The 16646-nt window shown below is 41.2% G+C and overlaps 1 protein-coding gene across 2 annotated transcripts in view; it reads right to left on the bottom strand.

The window, feature by feature from the left end:
- The window catches only part of slf1 (SMC5/6 complex localization factor 1), a 35849-nt gene that overhangs the window by 16972 nt on the left and 2231 nt on the right, over positions 1-16646 (bottom strand). For both annotated transcript variants that reach the window (XM_078087617.1, XM_040196561.2), the window contains exons 6-14: positions 16406-16534; positions 16235-16300; positions 15588-15734; positions 15236-15405; positions 14925-15059; positions 14522-14675; positions 14205-14373; positions 13819-13964; positions 13115-13224 (exon numbers count right to left, since the gene is read on the bottom strand). In XM_078087617.1, coding sequence (XP_077943743.1) covers positions 13115-13224; positions 13819-13964; positions 14205-14373; positions 14522-14675; positions 14925-15059; positions 15236-15405; positions 15588-15734; positions 16235-16300; positions 16406-16534 — 1226 coding nt within the window. The remainder of the gene's footprint in view (positions 1-13114; positions 13225-13818; positions 13965-14204; positions 14374-14521; positions 14676-14924; positions 15060-15235; positions 15406-15587; positions 15735-16234; positions 16301-16405; positions 16535-16646) is intronic.

The raw sequence follows: 16646 nt of genomic DNA, 5'->3' as shown, positions 1-16646 counted from the left end.
CTTGCAGCCGCACAGGTGCGCCGTTGTCGTGGTTACGAGCACTCACACGCTGCAGGATCTGTCTGTGGCTCACAGCTGCTCCTTGTGACCTGATTAGTGGAGTCACATGACGCAGCTATGCTTTCTGTCAACAGACCAATATGATAAAGACACTCGCCCCCCCTCCCCCCTCCACCCTGACCTCTACTTACTGTTAATCACTCTCAGTCAGTCAGTCAGTCTAATTCTCCTCCCCTCTCCCTCTCTTCCTCACCACCATTCCCTTCCTCACCCTCTCACCCTCCCTCCCTCTATCTACACCCCCCCACCCCACCCAATCCAATAGGTGCGCCGTTGCCGTGGTTACTCGTAAACACGCTGCAGTATCTCTGTGTGACTCACAGCTGCTCCAATGACGTAATTAGTGGAGTCACATGACGCAGCTATGCTTTCTGTCAACAGACCAATATGATAAAGACACTCGCCCCCCTCCCCCCTCCACCCTGACCTCTTCTCACTGTTAATCACTCTCAGTCAGTATGTCTGTCTATTTCTCCTCCTCTCTCTCTCTCTCCCTCTATCTCTTCCTCACCACCCCTCCCTTCCTCACCCTCTCACCCTCCCTCCCTCTATCTACACCCCCCCAACCCACCCAATCCAATAATTTCAAAATAAAAGCCACATGGAGGGAATTTTTACTGTAATGTTTGTGATGAGGCCTATTAATTAAAAACTTCTTAGTTTGAATAACAAACATTCTGTCTCCCACTACGAATATTACTCGTACTTCTAGTACTACAACTGATACTTCTACTACCATACTACTAGTATTTCTACTGCTATTAATACTACAACTACTACTAATGTTATTACAAATACGACTATGGCTAATAGTATTACAGCTGTTTCTACTGCTATTGATACTAAACCTACTATTACTGCTAGTACTACTAATACCACAATTATAACTAATACTACTACTAATATTACTACAAACAATTTTAAACAAATTTAAGCTCCTGCAACTTCTGTTTTTAGAAAATCTATTGAAATTCAGCTTCCCCACTTCCTGTATTTTCAGCAGTTCTTTAAAATAATTTCAGCTATTCTTATGCCTCTATCAACAGCAATTTTTCAATATTCATTTCTGTATTTTTTTGCGATATTTCAAATTTATTTCAGCTGTTTTCATTTCTGCTTTTTCAGCAAATCTATTGAAATTCCTTTCAGCTTCTCCCATTTCTGTATTTTCAGCAATTTCAAATTCATTTCAGCTTTTCTAATATCTATAATTTCAGCAAATGTATTCAAATTCCCTTCAACTTTCTGTATTTTCAGCTATTTTAAAAAGTTCATTTCAGCTTTCAGCTTTTTGCATTCCAACGCATTTTCAGCAGGAAATGCCTTTTCTAGTTGTTGGAATGCATTGAGATGCATTCCAAGTATTGTTCTTCGAATCTTTATTAGTTGGAATGCTTTAAGCATTCCAAGTATTGTTCTTCTAATCTTTATTTCAACTTATTCTTATTCTATTTCTTCCGTGCCACCTTTCAACTGCTTCCCATTTTCAGCTATTTAAACCGTTCAAATATTAAAATATTCAGCTCCTTTCTGGCTTGAGGGCTATGTATGTTCAGCTTTCTACCTCTTAAGCTTGAATTTATATAAATCAGTAATCATGAATATTTCGTCTAATGGTTTTCCTATGGAGATCGTGTTTAAATCCTCTTCAACTTCTTCAACTTTCAGATTTTTCAGCTTCGCAAATCTTTCAGCTACAGACACCATTTCAACTCTCAAATGTTCACACAAGTCTCAACTATTTTATGAAAAAAACTGCTTCTTCATATCTATTGTACTTTTTTTATAATCACTGATTATGTTTCACTAGTTCTTCGCTCCGTTTCTGACTTTTACATGAGTGTGTATTGCGTCTGCTAGAGGCGGGACCTCGCAGGCTAGAGTGTGGGGCATCGCAGAAATCTGGTTAAAAAAATATGGAACTTCTGTCCTTGCAGCCAAAGTATACACTCTAGAGGCTTCATTTCTTCAGATTAATGAGGGTATGGTTGTGCTGATTGGATTAATGTGTTCATGGAATCCCAGAGTTTTTTAGTTTTGGCGCAAGGAGTGTTTGAGTGACACAACCTCTGCCAAAAGCCCCATAGGCTCCAATACAAATCTGCCGACATATTTCTCACAAAAATCCACAAGGTACACGTTTTGTAAACGGCCATAGGAGCCGTATTTATTACCGGACAGACATAAAAACACATCCACGCGTTCGGTAGAGTCTTGGGTCTCATACAAACGCCGTATTTTTTAGATAGCTGTTATAGTTTTTCGCTGGTTCCCATTTGTCTGAGGTGTGGATTCTGTGTAACTTGCTGCCATGTCTCCCCTTTTGCAGCCGCACAGGTGCGGCGTTGTCGTGGTTACGAGCACTCACACGCCGCAGGATCTGTCTGTGACTCACAGCTGCTCCTTGTGACGTGATTAGTGGAGTCACATGACGCAGCTATGCTTTCTGTCAACAGACCAATATGATAAAGACACTGGCCCCCCCTCCCCCCTCCACCCTGACCTCTCACTGTTTATCACTCAGTCAGTCAGTATGTCTGTCTATCTCTCCTCTCTCTCTCTCTCCCTCTATCTCTTCCTCACCACCCCTCCCTTCCTCACCCTCTCACCCTCCCTCCCTCTATCTACACCCCCCCACCCCACCCAATCCAATAATTTCAAAACAAAAGCCCCATGGAGGGAATTTTTACTGTAATGTTTGTGATGAGGCCTATTAATTAAAAACTTCTTAGTTTGAATAACAAACATTCTGTCTCCCAACCCCCCCTCACCCAATTCCATCATTACAAACTAAAAGCCTCAATGATTATCTGTACCTTAACCATGAAGCGGTTTTGTTGAAATACGCATTGCTCTTTCAAATACTACTATAACCACTACGAATATTACCAGTACTTCTAGTAGAACTACAACTGATACTTCTACTACCATACTACTAGTATTTCTACTGCTATTAATACAACTACTACTAATGTTATTAAAAATACTACTATGGCTAATAGTATCAGTATTCCAGCTGTTTCTACTGCTATTGATACTAAACCGACTTCTACTGCTAGTACTAATACCCAAATTACAACTAACATTACTACAAACAATTTTAAACCTCTTTTTATTCATCTCAGCTTTTGTTATTTCTGTACTTTTTAAAATTCATTTAAGCTCCTGCAACTTCTGTTTTGCAATATTTCACATTTATTTCAGCTGTTTTCATTTCTGCTTTTTCAGCAAATCTATTGAAATTCCTTTCAGCTTCTCCCATTTCTGTATTTTCAACTATTTCAAATTAATTTCAGCTTTTCTAATATCTTTTATTTCAGCAAATGTATTCAAATTCCCTTCAACTTTCTGTATTTTCAGCTATTTTCAAATATTCAGCAAATGTACTCAAATTCCCTTCAACTTTCTGTATTTTCAGCTATTTTTAAATATTCAGCAAATGTATTCAAATTCCCTTCAACTTTCTGTATTTTCAGCTATTTTTAAATATTCAGTGCAGCTTTCAGCTTTTTGCATTCCAACGCATTTTCAGCAGGAAATGCTTTTTCTAGTTTCCGACTTATTCTTCTATTTCTTCCGTGGCACCTTTCAACTCCTTCACACTTTCAGCTATTAAAATCCTTCAAATATTAAAATGTTCAGCTTCTTTCCGGCTTCCGGGCTATGACTTTTCAGCTTTCTACCTCTTAAGCTTGAATTTATATGAATCAATAATCATTAATATTTTAACATGGTTTTCAAATAGAGATTGTTTTCAAATCCTCCTTCAACTTCTTCAACTTCTTCAACTTTCAAATATTTCAGCTCCGCCAATCTTTCAGCTACAGACACCATTTCAACTTTCAAATGTTGACACAGGTCTCAACTATTTTATGAAAAAAACTGCTTCTTGATATCTATTGTACTTTTTTCATAATCACTGATTATGTTTCACTAGTTCTTCGCTCCGTTTCTGACTTTTACATGAGTGTGTATTGCGTCTGCTAGAGGGGGACCTCGCAGGCTAGAGTGTGGGGCATCGCAGAAATCTGGTTAAAAAAATATGGAACTTCTGTCCTTGCAGCCAAAGTATACACTCTAGAGGCTTCATTTCTTCAGATTAATGAGGGTATGGTTGTGCTGATTGGATTAATGTGTTCATGGAATCCCAGAGTTTTTTAGTTTTGGCGCAAGGAGTGTTTGAGTGACACAACCTCTGCCAAAAGCCCCATAGGCTCCAATACAAATCTGCCGACATATTTCTCAGAAAAATCCACAAGGTACACGTTTTGTCAACGGCCATAGGAGCCGTATTTATTACCGGACAGACACAAAAACACATCCACGCGTTCGGTAGAGTCTTGGGTCTCTTACAAACGCCGTATTTTTTAGATAGCTGTTATAGTTTTGCGCTGGTTCTCATTTGTTTGAGGTGTGGATTCTGTGTAACTCGCTGCCATGTCTCTGCATTTTGCAGCCGTTAATGATCACAGGTGCGCCGTTGTCGTGGTTACGAGCACTCACACGCTGCAGGATCTGTCTGTGACTCACAGCTGCTCCTTGTGACCTGATTAGTGGAGTCACATGACGCAGCTATGCTTTCTGTCAACAGACCAATATGATAAAGACACTCGCCCCCCTCCCCCCTCCACCCTGACCTCTTCTCACTGTTAATCACTCTCAGTCAGTCAGTCTGTCTAATTCTCCTCCTCTCTCTCTTCCTCACCACCATTCCCTTCCTCACCCTCTCACCCTCCCTCCCTCTATCTACACCCCCCCACCCCACCCAATCCAATAGGTGCGCCGTTGTCGTGGTTACTCGCTCACACGCTGCAGGATCTGTCTGTGGCTCACAGCTGCTCCTTGTGACCTGATTAGTGGAGTCACATGACGCAGCTATGCTTTCTGTCAACAGACCAATATGATAAAGACACTCGCCCCCCCTCCCCCCTCCACCCTGACCTATTCTTACTGTTAATCACTCTCAGTCAGTCAGTCTGTCTAATTCTCCTCCCCTCTCCCTCTCTATCTCTTCCTCACCACCCCTCCATTCCTCACCCTCTCACCCTCCCTCCCTCTATCTACACCCCCCCACCCCACCCAATCCAATAATTTCAAAATAAAAGCCCCATGGAGGGAATTTTTACTGTAATGTTTGTGATGAGGCCTATTAATTAAAAACTTCTTAGTTTGAATAACAAACATTCTGTCTCCCAACCCCCCCTCACCCAATTCCATCATTACAAACTAAAAGCCTCAATGATTATCTGTACCTTAACCATGAAGCGGTTTCGTTGAAATACGCATTGCTCTTTCAAATACTACTATAACCACTACGAATATTACTAGTACTTCTAGTAGAACTACAACTGATACTTCTACTACCATACTACTAGTATTTCTACTGCTATTAATACTACAACTACTACTAATGTTATTACAAATACTACTATGGCTAATAATATTCCAGCTGTTTCTACTGCTATTGATACTAAACCTACCATTACTGCTTATACTGCTAGTACTACTAACACCACAATTATAACTAATACTACTACTAATATTACTACAAACAATTTTAAACAAATTTAAGCTCCTGCAACTTCTGTTTTTAGAAAATCTATTGAAATTCAGCTTCCCCACTTCCTGTATTTTCAGCAGTTCTTTAAAATAATTTCAGCTATTCTTATGCCTCTATCAACAGCAATTTTTTAATATTCATTTCTGTATTTTTTTGCAATATTTCAAATTTATTTCAGCTGTTTTCATTTCTGCTTTTTCAGCAAATCTATTGAAATTCCTTTCAGCTTCTCCCATTTCTGTATTTTCAGCAATTTCAAATTCATTTCAGCTTTTCAAATATCTGTCATTTCAGCAAATGTATTCAAATTCCCTTCAACTTTCTGTATTTTCAGCTATTTTCAAATATTCAGTGCAGCTTTCAGCTTTTTGCATTCCAACGCATTTTCAGCAGGAAATGCCTTTTCTAGTTCCGACTTATTATTCTATTTCTTCCGCGCCCCCTTTCAACTCCTTCACATTTTCAGCTATTAAAATCCTTCAAATATTAAAATGTTCAGCTCCTTTCTGGCTTGAGGGCTATGACTTTTCAGCTTTCTACCTCTTATGCTTGAATTTATATAAATCAATAATCATTAATATTTTAACATGGTTTTCAAATGGAGTTTGCTTTCAAATCCTCCTAAACTTCTTCAACTTTCAGATTTTTCAGCTTTGCAAATCTTTCAGCTACAGACACCATTTCAACTCTCAAATGTTCACACAAGTCTCAACTATTTTATGAAAAAACTGCTTCTTGATATCTATTGTACTTTTTTCATAATCACTGATTAAGTTTCACTAGTTTTTCGCTCCGTTTCTGACTTTTACATGAGTGTGTATTGCGTCTGCTAGAGGCGGGGCCTCGCAGGCTAGAGTGTGGGGCATCGCAGAAATCTGGTTTAAAAAGTATGGAACTTCTGTCCTTGCAGCCAAAGTATACACTCTAGAGGCTTCATTTCTTCAGATTAATGAGGGTATGGTTGTGCTGATTGGATTAATGTGTTCATGGAATCCCAGAGTTCTTTAGTTTTGGCGCAAGGTGTGTTTGAGTGACACAACCTCTGCCAAAAGCCCCATAGGCTCCAATACAAATCTGCCGACATATTTCTCACAAAAATCCACAAGGTACACGTTCTGTCAACGGCCATAGGAGCCGTATTTATTACCGGACAGACATAAAACGCACATCCACGCGTTCGGTAGAGTCTTGGGTCTCATACAAACGCCGTATTTTTTAGATAGCTGTTATAGTTTTGCGCTGGTTCTCATTTGTTTGAGGTGTGGATTCTGTGTAACTCGCTGTCCTGTGTCTGCCCCTTTGCAGCCGCACAGGTGCGGCGTTGTCGTGGTTACGAGCACTCACATGCTGCAGGATCTGTCTGTGGCTCACAGCTGCTCCTTGTGACCTGATTAGTGGAGTCACATGACGCAGCTATGCTTTCTGTCAACAGACCAATATGATAAAGACACTCGCCCCCCCTCCCCCCTCCACCCTGACCTCTACTTACTGTTAATCACTCTCAGTCAGTCAGTCAGTCTAATTCTCCTCCCCTCTCCCTCTCTTCCTCACCACCATTCCCTTCCTCACCCTCTCACCCTCCCTCCGTCTATCTACACCCCCCCACCCCACCCAATGCAATAGGTGCGCCGATGCCGTGGTTACTCGTAAACACGCTGCAGTATCTCTGTGTGTGACTCACAGCTGCTCCAATGACCTGATTAGTGGAGTCACATGACGCAGCTATGCTTTCTGTCAACAGACCAATATGATAAAGACACTCGCCCCCCCTCCCCCCTCCACCCTGACCTCTTCTTACTGTTAATCACTCAGTCAGTCAGTATGTCTGTCTATTTCTCCTCCTCTCTCTCTCCCTCTATCTCTTCCTCACCACCCCTCCCTTCCTCACCCTCTCACCCTCCCTCCCTCTATCTACACCCCCCCAACCCACCCAATCCAATAATTTCAAAATAAAAGCCACATGGAGGGAATTTTTACTGTAATGTTTGTGATGAGGCCTATTAATTAAAAACTTCTTAGTTTGATAACAAACATTCTGTCTCCCACTACGAATATTACTCGTACTTCTAGTACTACAACTGATACTTCTACTACCATACTACTAGTATTTCTACTGCTATTAATACTACAACTACTACTAATGTTATTACAAATACGACTATGGCTAATAGTATTACAGCTGTTTCTACTGCTATTGATACTAAACCTACTATTACTGCTAGTACTACTAATACCACAATTATAACTAATACTACTACTAATATTACTACAAACAATTTTAAACAAATTTAAGCTCCTGCAACTTCTGTTTTTAGAAAATCTATTGAAATTCAGCTTCCCCACTTCCTGTATTTTCAGCAGTTCTTTAAAATAATTTCAGCTATTATGCCTCTATCAACAGCAATTTTTCAATATTCATTTCTGTATTTTTTTGCAATATTTCAAATTTATTTCAGCTGTTTTCATTTCTGCTTTTTCAGCAAATCTATTGAAATTCCTTTCAGCTTCTCCCATTTCTGTATTTTCAGCAATTTCAAATTCATTTCAGCTTTTCTAATATCTATAATTTCAGCAAATGTATTCAAATTCCCTTCAACTTTCTGTATTTTCAGCTATTTTAAAAAGTTCATTTCAGCTTTCAGCTTTTTGCATTCCAACGCATTTTCAGCAGGAAATGCATTTTCTAGTTTCTTCATCTTCAACTTCTATTTCTTCCGCGCCACCTTTCAACTCCTTCACACTTTCAGCTATTAAAATCCTTCAAATATTAAAATGTTCAGCTTCTTTCTGGCTTGAGGGCTATGACTTTTCAGCTTTCTACCTCTTAAGCTTGAATTTATATAAATCAATAATCGTTAATATTTTAACATGGTTTTCAAATGGAGTTTGCTTTTCAAATCCTCTTCAACTTCTTCAACTTTCAGATTTTTCAGCTTCGCAAATCTTTCAGCTACAGACACCATTTCAACTCTCAAATGTTCACACAAGTCTCAACTATTTTATGAAAAAAACTGCTTCTTGATATCTATTGTACTTTTTTCATTATCACTGATTATGTTTCACTAGTTCTTCGCTCCGTTTCTGACTTTTACATGAGTGTGTATTGCGTCTGCTAGAGTGGAGAGCTCGCGGGCTAGAGTGTGGGGCATCGCAGGAATCTGGTTAAAAAAATATGGAACTTCTGTCCTTGCAGCCAAAGTATACACTCTAGAGGCTTCATTTCTTCAGATTAATGAGGGTATGGTTGTGCTGATTGGATTAATGTGTTCATGGAATCCCAGAGTTTTTTAGTTTTGGCGCAAGGAGTGTTTGAGTGACACAACCTCTGCCAAAAGCCCCATAGGCTCCAATACAAATCTGCCGACATATTTCTCACAAAAATCCACAAGGTACACGTTTTGTAAACGGCCATAGGAGCCGTATTTATTACCGGACAGACATAAAAAGCACATCCACGCGTTCGGTAGAGTCTTGGGTCTCATACAAACGCCGTATTTTTTAGATAGCTGTTATAGTTTTGCGCTGGTTCTCATTTGTGTGAGGTGTGGATTCTGTGTAACTTGCTGCCATGTCTCTGCATTTTGCAGCCGTTAATGAGCACAGGTGCGCCGTTGTCGTGGTTACGAGCACTCACACGCTGCAGGATCTGTCTGTGACTCACAGCTGCTCGCTCCTATGACCTGATTAGTGGAGTCACATGACGCAGCTATGCTTTCTGTCAACAGACCAATATTATAAAGACACTAGCCCCCCCTCCCCCCTCCCCCCTCCACCCTGACCTCTACTTACTGTTAATCACTCTCAGTCAGTCAGTCAGTCTAATTCTCCTCCCCTCTCCCTCTCTTCCTCACCACCATTCCCTTCCTCACCCTCTCACCCTCCCTCCCTCTATCTACACCCCCCCACCCCACCCAATCCAATAGGTGCGCCGTTGCCGTGGTTACTCGTAAACACGCTGCAGTATCTCTGTGTGTGACTCACAGCTGCTCCAATGACGTGATTAGTGGAGTCACATGACGCAGCTATGCTTTCTGTCAACAGACCAATATGATAAAGACACTAGCCCCCCCTCCCCCCTCCCCCCTGACCTCTACTTACTGTTAATCACTCTCAGTCAGTCAGTCAGTCTAATTCTCCTCCCCTCTCCCTCTCTTCCTCACCACCATTCCCTTCCTCACCCTCTCACCCTCCCTCCCTCTATCTACACCCCCCCACCCCACCCAATGCAATAGGTGCGCCGTTGCCGTGGTTACTCGTAAACACGCTGCAGTATCTCTGTGTGTGACTCACAGCTGCTCCAATGACCTGATTAGTGGAGTCACATGACGCAGCTATGCTTTCTGTCAACAGACCAATATGATAAAGACACTCGCCCCCCCTCCCCCCTCCACCCTGACCTCTTCTTACTGTTAATCACTCAGTCAGTCAGTATGTCTGTCTATTTCTCCTCCTCTCTCTCTCCCTCTATCTCTTCCTCACCACCCCTCCCTTCCTCACCCTCTCACCCTCCCTCCCTCTATCTACACCCCCCCAACCCACCCAATCCAATAATTTCAAAATAAAAGCCACATGGAGGGAATTTTTACTGTAATGTTTGTGATGAGGCCTATTAATTAAAAACTTCTTAGTTTGAATAACAAACATTCTGTCTCCCACTACGAATATTACTCGTACTTCTAGTACTACAACTGATACTTCTACTACCATACTACTAGTATTTCTACTGCTATTAATACTACAACTACTACTAATGTTATTACAAATACGACTATGGCTAATAGTATTACAGCTGTTTCTACTGCTATTGATACTAAACCTACTATTACTGCTAGTACTACTAATACCACAATTATAACTAATACTACTACTAATATTACTACAAACAATTTTAAACAAATTTAAGCTCCTGCAACTTCTGTTTTTAGAAAATCTATTGAAATTCAGCTTCCCCACTTCCTGTATTTTCAGCAGTTCTTTAAAATAATTTCAGCTATTCTTATGCCTCTATCAACAGCAATTTTTCACTATTCATTTCTGTATTTTTTTGCAATATTTCAAATTTATTTCAGCTGTTTTCATTTCTGCTTTTTCAGCAAATCTATTGAAATTCCTTTCAGCTTCTCCCATTTCTGTATTTTCAGCAATTTCAAATTCATTTCAGCTTTTCTAATATCTATAATTTCAGCAAATGTATTCAAATTCCCTTCAACTTTCTGTATTTTCAGCTATTTTAAAAAGTTCATTTCAGCTTTCAGCTTTTTGCATTCCAACGCATTTTCAGCAGGAAATGCATTTTCTAGTTATAATAATTATAATAATAATTATAATAATAATAGCAGTACACTGTAGAGCTTTAGTTAAGCCAGCAGGACAAAAAAATAAATAAAAAACGCGTTTAATTTCAGCTTCCCTTCTGCTAAAGGCACTTGCTGCCTCGCTGACAGCAGGGAAGTCAAAGAGCCACCTAAATAGTCGGTCTGTGGGCTGTGTGTGGCTTGGACGTGTCCTCCGATGCCAGCCGGTCTGTTTGTTGGTGCAGAAGAAGCACACTCGCCATCTCACACACTACACAGTGGCTTCAAGTCACAGTAACCGCAGCCTAATGCGTTGGAACAGTCCGAAATGAAAGACAAAGCGGGTCGCGTGGCTCCTCTCAACCTTTATGACCTCTTTGTCCTGCTCTTTTGATGAATCCAATACGGAACATCGCACTAGGATTCTTTTTTGTTTTGTCTTCTAACCGTCTGAAACGATAGAACGCAGCAGTCACATTTGTATTTAAAATCCGCCTCGGTAAAAATGTTGTTTTTAATTCCTATCCCGTTTAGGACCATGAATTACTGACAAGTGCTTTGACAAAAAAAATATAGTTGAGTTCTTTGATTTTATTCAACATAAATCAACATAGAGAATTGCATTGTAAATGCTCAGAAACTGAGGAGTGTGCCAGACTCATAAATGCTTCAACAGACGATGTGTTAATTGATTATGACTGTCTTGAATGTATAATATACATTCAAGCATGAAAAATGAAGAAACAAGATTTCCTTTTGGTTTCTGTTCTCAATTCATCACAGGCTTTGTCATTTTGATTTCGCTCTTTCTTTCAGGGTCAAATGGTTTTACACGCCCTTTGGCATTTCTTTATCTCACACGCGCAGATTGCATTACTTGTTTCACTCCGTTCCTCTCATGTTCACGTCAAAACAAACTAAATCGCTGAAACGGAGGGGAAAGCAGAAAGTAGAACAAGCAGAAAGCCCAAGCCGGGACGGAGGGAAGGGTAGAACGGAGCAACGCGTGAACCAGTAGCCTTCCCATGAACTTGCTCCCTTGTGGCTCTTCCCCCTTCCCCAGGCCAACTACCTGCTGGTGGAGCAGCAGATGTCTGACACCAAGTATGGAGAGTGTGTTGGCATTCAGAGAGGGACTTTGTATGTGAGTGTAGATCAAGAGAGGTGGAAAGGGGAGTGAAGGCTGAGCGCTGGTGGTCGTATGGGAAGACACAAAGGCCTGATGGGATTTCCTGGTCTGTCTATCTGTCAGCTTCCTGTCCAAATCAGACTCAGCTCCGTGTGTGTGTGTGTTAGAGATGAGAGGGTCTAACCTCCCCATGCACCCCTCCTTTCAGCCAGCACACACTGATAGGATCAGACCTGGGCATGACCCATCACATGCCAACTCCTCACGCTCTGTCTGACCTCTATTTGTCCCTCTCCAGCTTTCCCTCAGTCCCTCCATTCATGCATCTCTGCTTCTCACCCCTAACACACACACACACACACACACACACACACACACACACACACACACACACACACACACACACACACACACACACACACACACACACACACACACACACACACACACACACACACACACACACACTTTCATCCTCTCTCCAGGTGTTCCTTTGTTCCTTTTCACTCACATTTCTCATCGGGCCCGTACCATTTTTGGGTTTAAATGGTGGAAACCTGACGACGGATGCAAAGTAGACTAATTGGTTGACTAGTTCTGCTATTTTAGACACAAGATTAAAATAATGTATATATATCCAGAAATGTATTAAAAACAGATGCTGCTAATTTTAAATCACTTAAATTCACACGGTTCCTTTAAGAGACTTTTGGGGGAAACAAAAAAGCAAAGTATAGTAGTATTTAATTGGATTCAATATTAAAAAGGTTAAGCAATTGGCAACGTACAAACACTGATTTACGCCCAGTTATAATTAAGAGCAATAGACAATTTGAAATCCGCCCAATGACCTGCAAACATAAGAACATTTTCCATGGATTTGGTGGTTTAAAATTGAGTCTAAAATAAGGCGCTGGAATGAGAAAGCACCTACAGTCCAATCTACTGGTGCCTGTGCATCCCTGTCCTCTGCATGCATGTCTTCCTTGTCTCAAATATTCAGCCTAGGCTCTGATGAGAATGTGCCGTGAGAGATGAACAGTGGTGGATGGACAGCTGTGTGTATCTGACCTGCATCTGGTCCCCTGGCTGGTCCGGCTGTGGGGGGTGGGTTTGGTCCTGAGGCAAGCACCAGAGGGTCTCTGAGCTAAATTTTCCAGTGCAGGCATGTAGGACAGCACCTGTCGGAGACACACAGACACACACAAAGTTAGACGGTGCCTTTACACCGCAAGTGGACTGAGGAGGCACAAAAACATCAGCCGTGAGTGAGAAAGCCAGATGTTCTACTGCAAGGGGTAGTTAACATCAGCCAAATGATTGTCTGGGAGGAGAGAGCTGTTAAATAAACATTTATCAGATCAGATTTACAATGCAGTAGTTAACTAGTGCAAAACTCCTTTGTTTTATTCCTTTTTATAGTAAACCGAAAGAAAAAAATCAAAACAATTAAACCCGGCATTATTAACGCAAATCTTTTTTTAATTAGTGTTGCTGTTAGTTTCTTTAATTGCTTAGTATCCTGAGTTTTTTTTAAACTGTGTGTATGCATGTGTGTGGGAATTTGAACTGAAAATGCCCGCTAACCAAACCATTCAAACTTGCATTTTACAAGATGTCTTCATGACTTACTGAACTAAGCAGCACATGACTAGCAGGATTTACAGAAGTAAGAGATGCATGCCTATGCAAAACTATTTCAGGATTAATGACGTTTTCTGTGAATGGTTGATGGAAAATCAGGTGAGAAACAAAAAGCAAACAAACACACAAACCATTTTCTTAAGAGAGAGGGGTTCATCTCCAACTGTGATTCCACTTCTGCAGCAAAGACTCCTAAATATGGCATCTGCTATCATCAACTTAAGTCTAGTCGAGCAAATCCTGACAACAAGCTCTGCCAGAACCTCTGGAGATACATCTGCAAGGGAAAAGAGAGGGAAGAGACATCAGATACCAGCCAGTGAGAACTGGATGGATTGCAATATAAAATATAAATATAAATTTAAATATGTAACGGTAAACAGTGGGATTGAATTACTTGTAAACTATGTATTTCATTCCACATTCTATTTTCTGGTGCATTATGGTCACATACAGACAACATGAAATACAAAAGGTACATGTATGAAAGTAAAACATTTCTATTTTGATTCATTACCCTGGCTGGTGACAGCAAAGTGCTCTGCTAGGTCTTTGAGGCCCTTTTCCACCAGGTTCTGGTTCAGCTTGAAGTGCTGCTGACACCAGAACTCCACCAATACAGACAGGAGGTCCAGCAGAGTTTCTGCCAAATGCAGCTTCTGCACCTCTTCCCTCTCAGCGTAGTCCTTCAGGGAAGATAAACCCGTTAGCAAGCTCCAAGAGTAGGAGTGACTTTGTTTTTCCGGTCCGATCACAAATGTGACCCAAATGGCAATTATCTATGGTGGTGTAACGCACCCGCCAAGGAGAAATGATGAGTTCCCCAGTACTTACCTCACTGACAGCCTGTACCAAGAGCTGGATTAGTTGTTTCACAGCTCGGGACAACAGCGTGGAGCGCTCCCACACTGTCCAGAAGGTTCCATACAGCAAAGATCCTGTTGCTGAAGCCTGAGAGACTCCTGTCGCCTCATGCGGCACAAAGTCTCTGAGCAGGAAGATGGAGAAGGCGAGGGAGACTAAGGAAAAGCTAGACTGTTCCATTAGATGCTGTTAAATAAATAAAGGCAAGTTCAAACTGAAATATATTACATTCAAGCCATGTTCTTAAATGTTCAAAATAATGGGAAACCCCATTCACAACTGTGTCCACGCAGGAAGGATTTAGAGCTTTATGGGTGAACAGATGTGAGGAAAGACCTCGCCCTATCTCGCACACTGTACACGTCACAGTTACCCGCTGGTGAAAGAGTGGAGTTCCCCCTGGAAGAGCTTGAGGAAGAATGCCAGAAGGTCACTATGGAAATGTAACAGTGTTGGCAGGGCAGGTCCAGGGAGCGGATGACAAGTGGCATCACTAGACAGGCAGTAACTAAAGGAATACAAGGAAATAGAGGAACATAAAAAAATATGTGACAAAATAATTATATTACCTTTTCAACATATGTCAACAATGCAAATTGAGTTATATTATATTGGAAAAGAGTGTGCAAGTATCGGTTTCCCAACATTTAAAATGCAAACAAAATAACGGTAGATGACCTTTACCTGATGGCTGTCTCCAGAAAAGGCCACAGGCCCATTTTGCATCGAGGACACTGCAACACCTGGGCTAAATATTTTTTCACTGTGCTGGGAGGCAGCCAGGGAGGGTTGGTGACAAGAAGGTTGTACATGACCTGCTGGAAATTCCTCAAGAAGACAGATGTGGCATTACCCTGTGAAATAATGAACAGACAGATTGAGTTTTGGGTATTTGAATATTGAATAAAAGTGTCAAATTACATTTTAGTCCAACGACATTTATTAAGAAAAGACTAAAAGGCAGCTAGAAAAGCTTCCCCTGAGGTTTGTGAAGCAGCAGGGGGGAATTTCAGCGGTTTGGTAATTTTGGTCCTACCTGCTGTGCATATTCTAAAAGGGACACCAGGTATGACGCTGGGGGAAGCAGGCCTGGGAAGATAGCACTTTTGATTGAGTCCAAGGCTTCAGTGAAGAGCCCACACTCTATCATGCTAGCCACATTGCTGAAGTCCGTTTCAGTACCCTGGATGGATAAAAGAACAATAATGTAGGATAAGGGGAGCATGGAAGGAGAAAACATTGCAGTCAAAGAGACAGACGGCAGAGGCCGGAGGGCAGAAGGGTAATGGAAATAGGAAGTAAATGAGCATCAAAAGTTCCTGCAGGTCTCTTTTGACTGTCTGTTAATGGCAAATAGCAGTCGGATTCAGAAGCTACAGAATTGGAAACACATGAGCACTTATAATAGCAATCTGATGGAGATCCACTTGGGTAATGTGTGGTCAGGACAGTGGAAAGTATCGTTAATAGGCCTGCCAATCAGAACTCTCACATGAGCTGACAGCGGTGGTTAAATTGGTGACCTGGGTATGATGCGCCCTTGCTCTCGATGTCACTTTCCATTGAAATGTATGACATGAAGGAAATTGAATGACCTGATCTTCTTGATGAAACACAGTTATTTTAGAAATGTTTGGCAGTGATCAAAGTTAGAGGAGGCGGGTGCTGTGTGCACGTGTCTACCTGGGGCTGTGGCCGGTGTGGATCATGGTAACCAAGGAATTCAAGGAGGCAGAGTCTCGGCCGGGCCTGGAGTAAAGGACCGCATTAACAATAGCATTAGTAATTCCGGTGGACAGAATGTAGAGCAAGTACGAGCTTCTCTGCAAATTCATTTCACACACAAACGCGTACATCCTGTCTGATGATATAGTCCCGGAGCTCTGTCTCCAGCTTGGAGAAGTCCACATCGACAAAACCGTCCTGTGTTGTCTCTGCTGACACATCATTCGTTATGTTGAACTTCATATCCACACAATTGCTCTGCCAAACAAACATAAAAAGGGATACAGTTTTAGACATTTAACTAACATCCTCAAGATAATATTCTTATATTGAAACAAAGCTTTAAATAAAAAATTGTTTAAGTAATAAT

This window comes from Gasterosteus aculeatus, chromosome 13 (assembly GCF_964276395.1).
Source record: "Gasterosteus aculeatus chromosome 13, fGasAcu3.hap1.1, whole genome shotgun sequence".
Taxonomy (NCBI): domain Eukaryota; kingdom Metazoa; phylum Chordata; class Actinopteri; order Perciformes; family Gasterosteidae; genus Gasterosteus; species Gasterosteus aculeatus.
The sequence above is the reverse complement of the archived record's forward strand: the minus strand, read 5'-3'. Positions and strand labels throughout refer to the sequence as shown.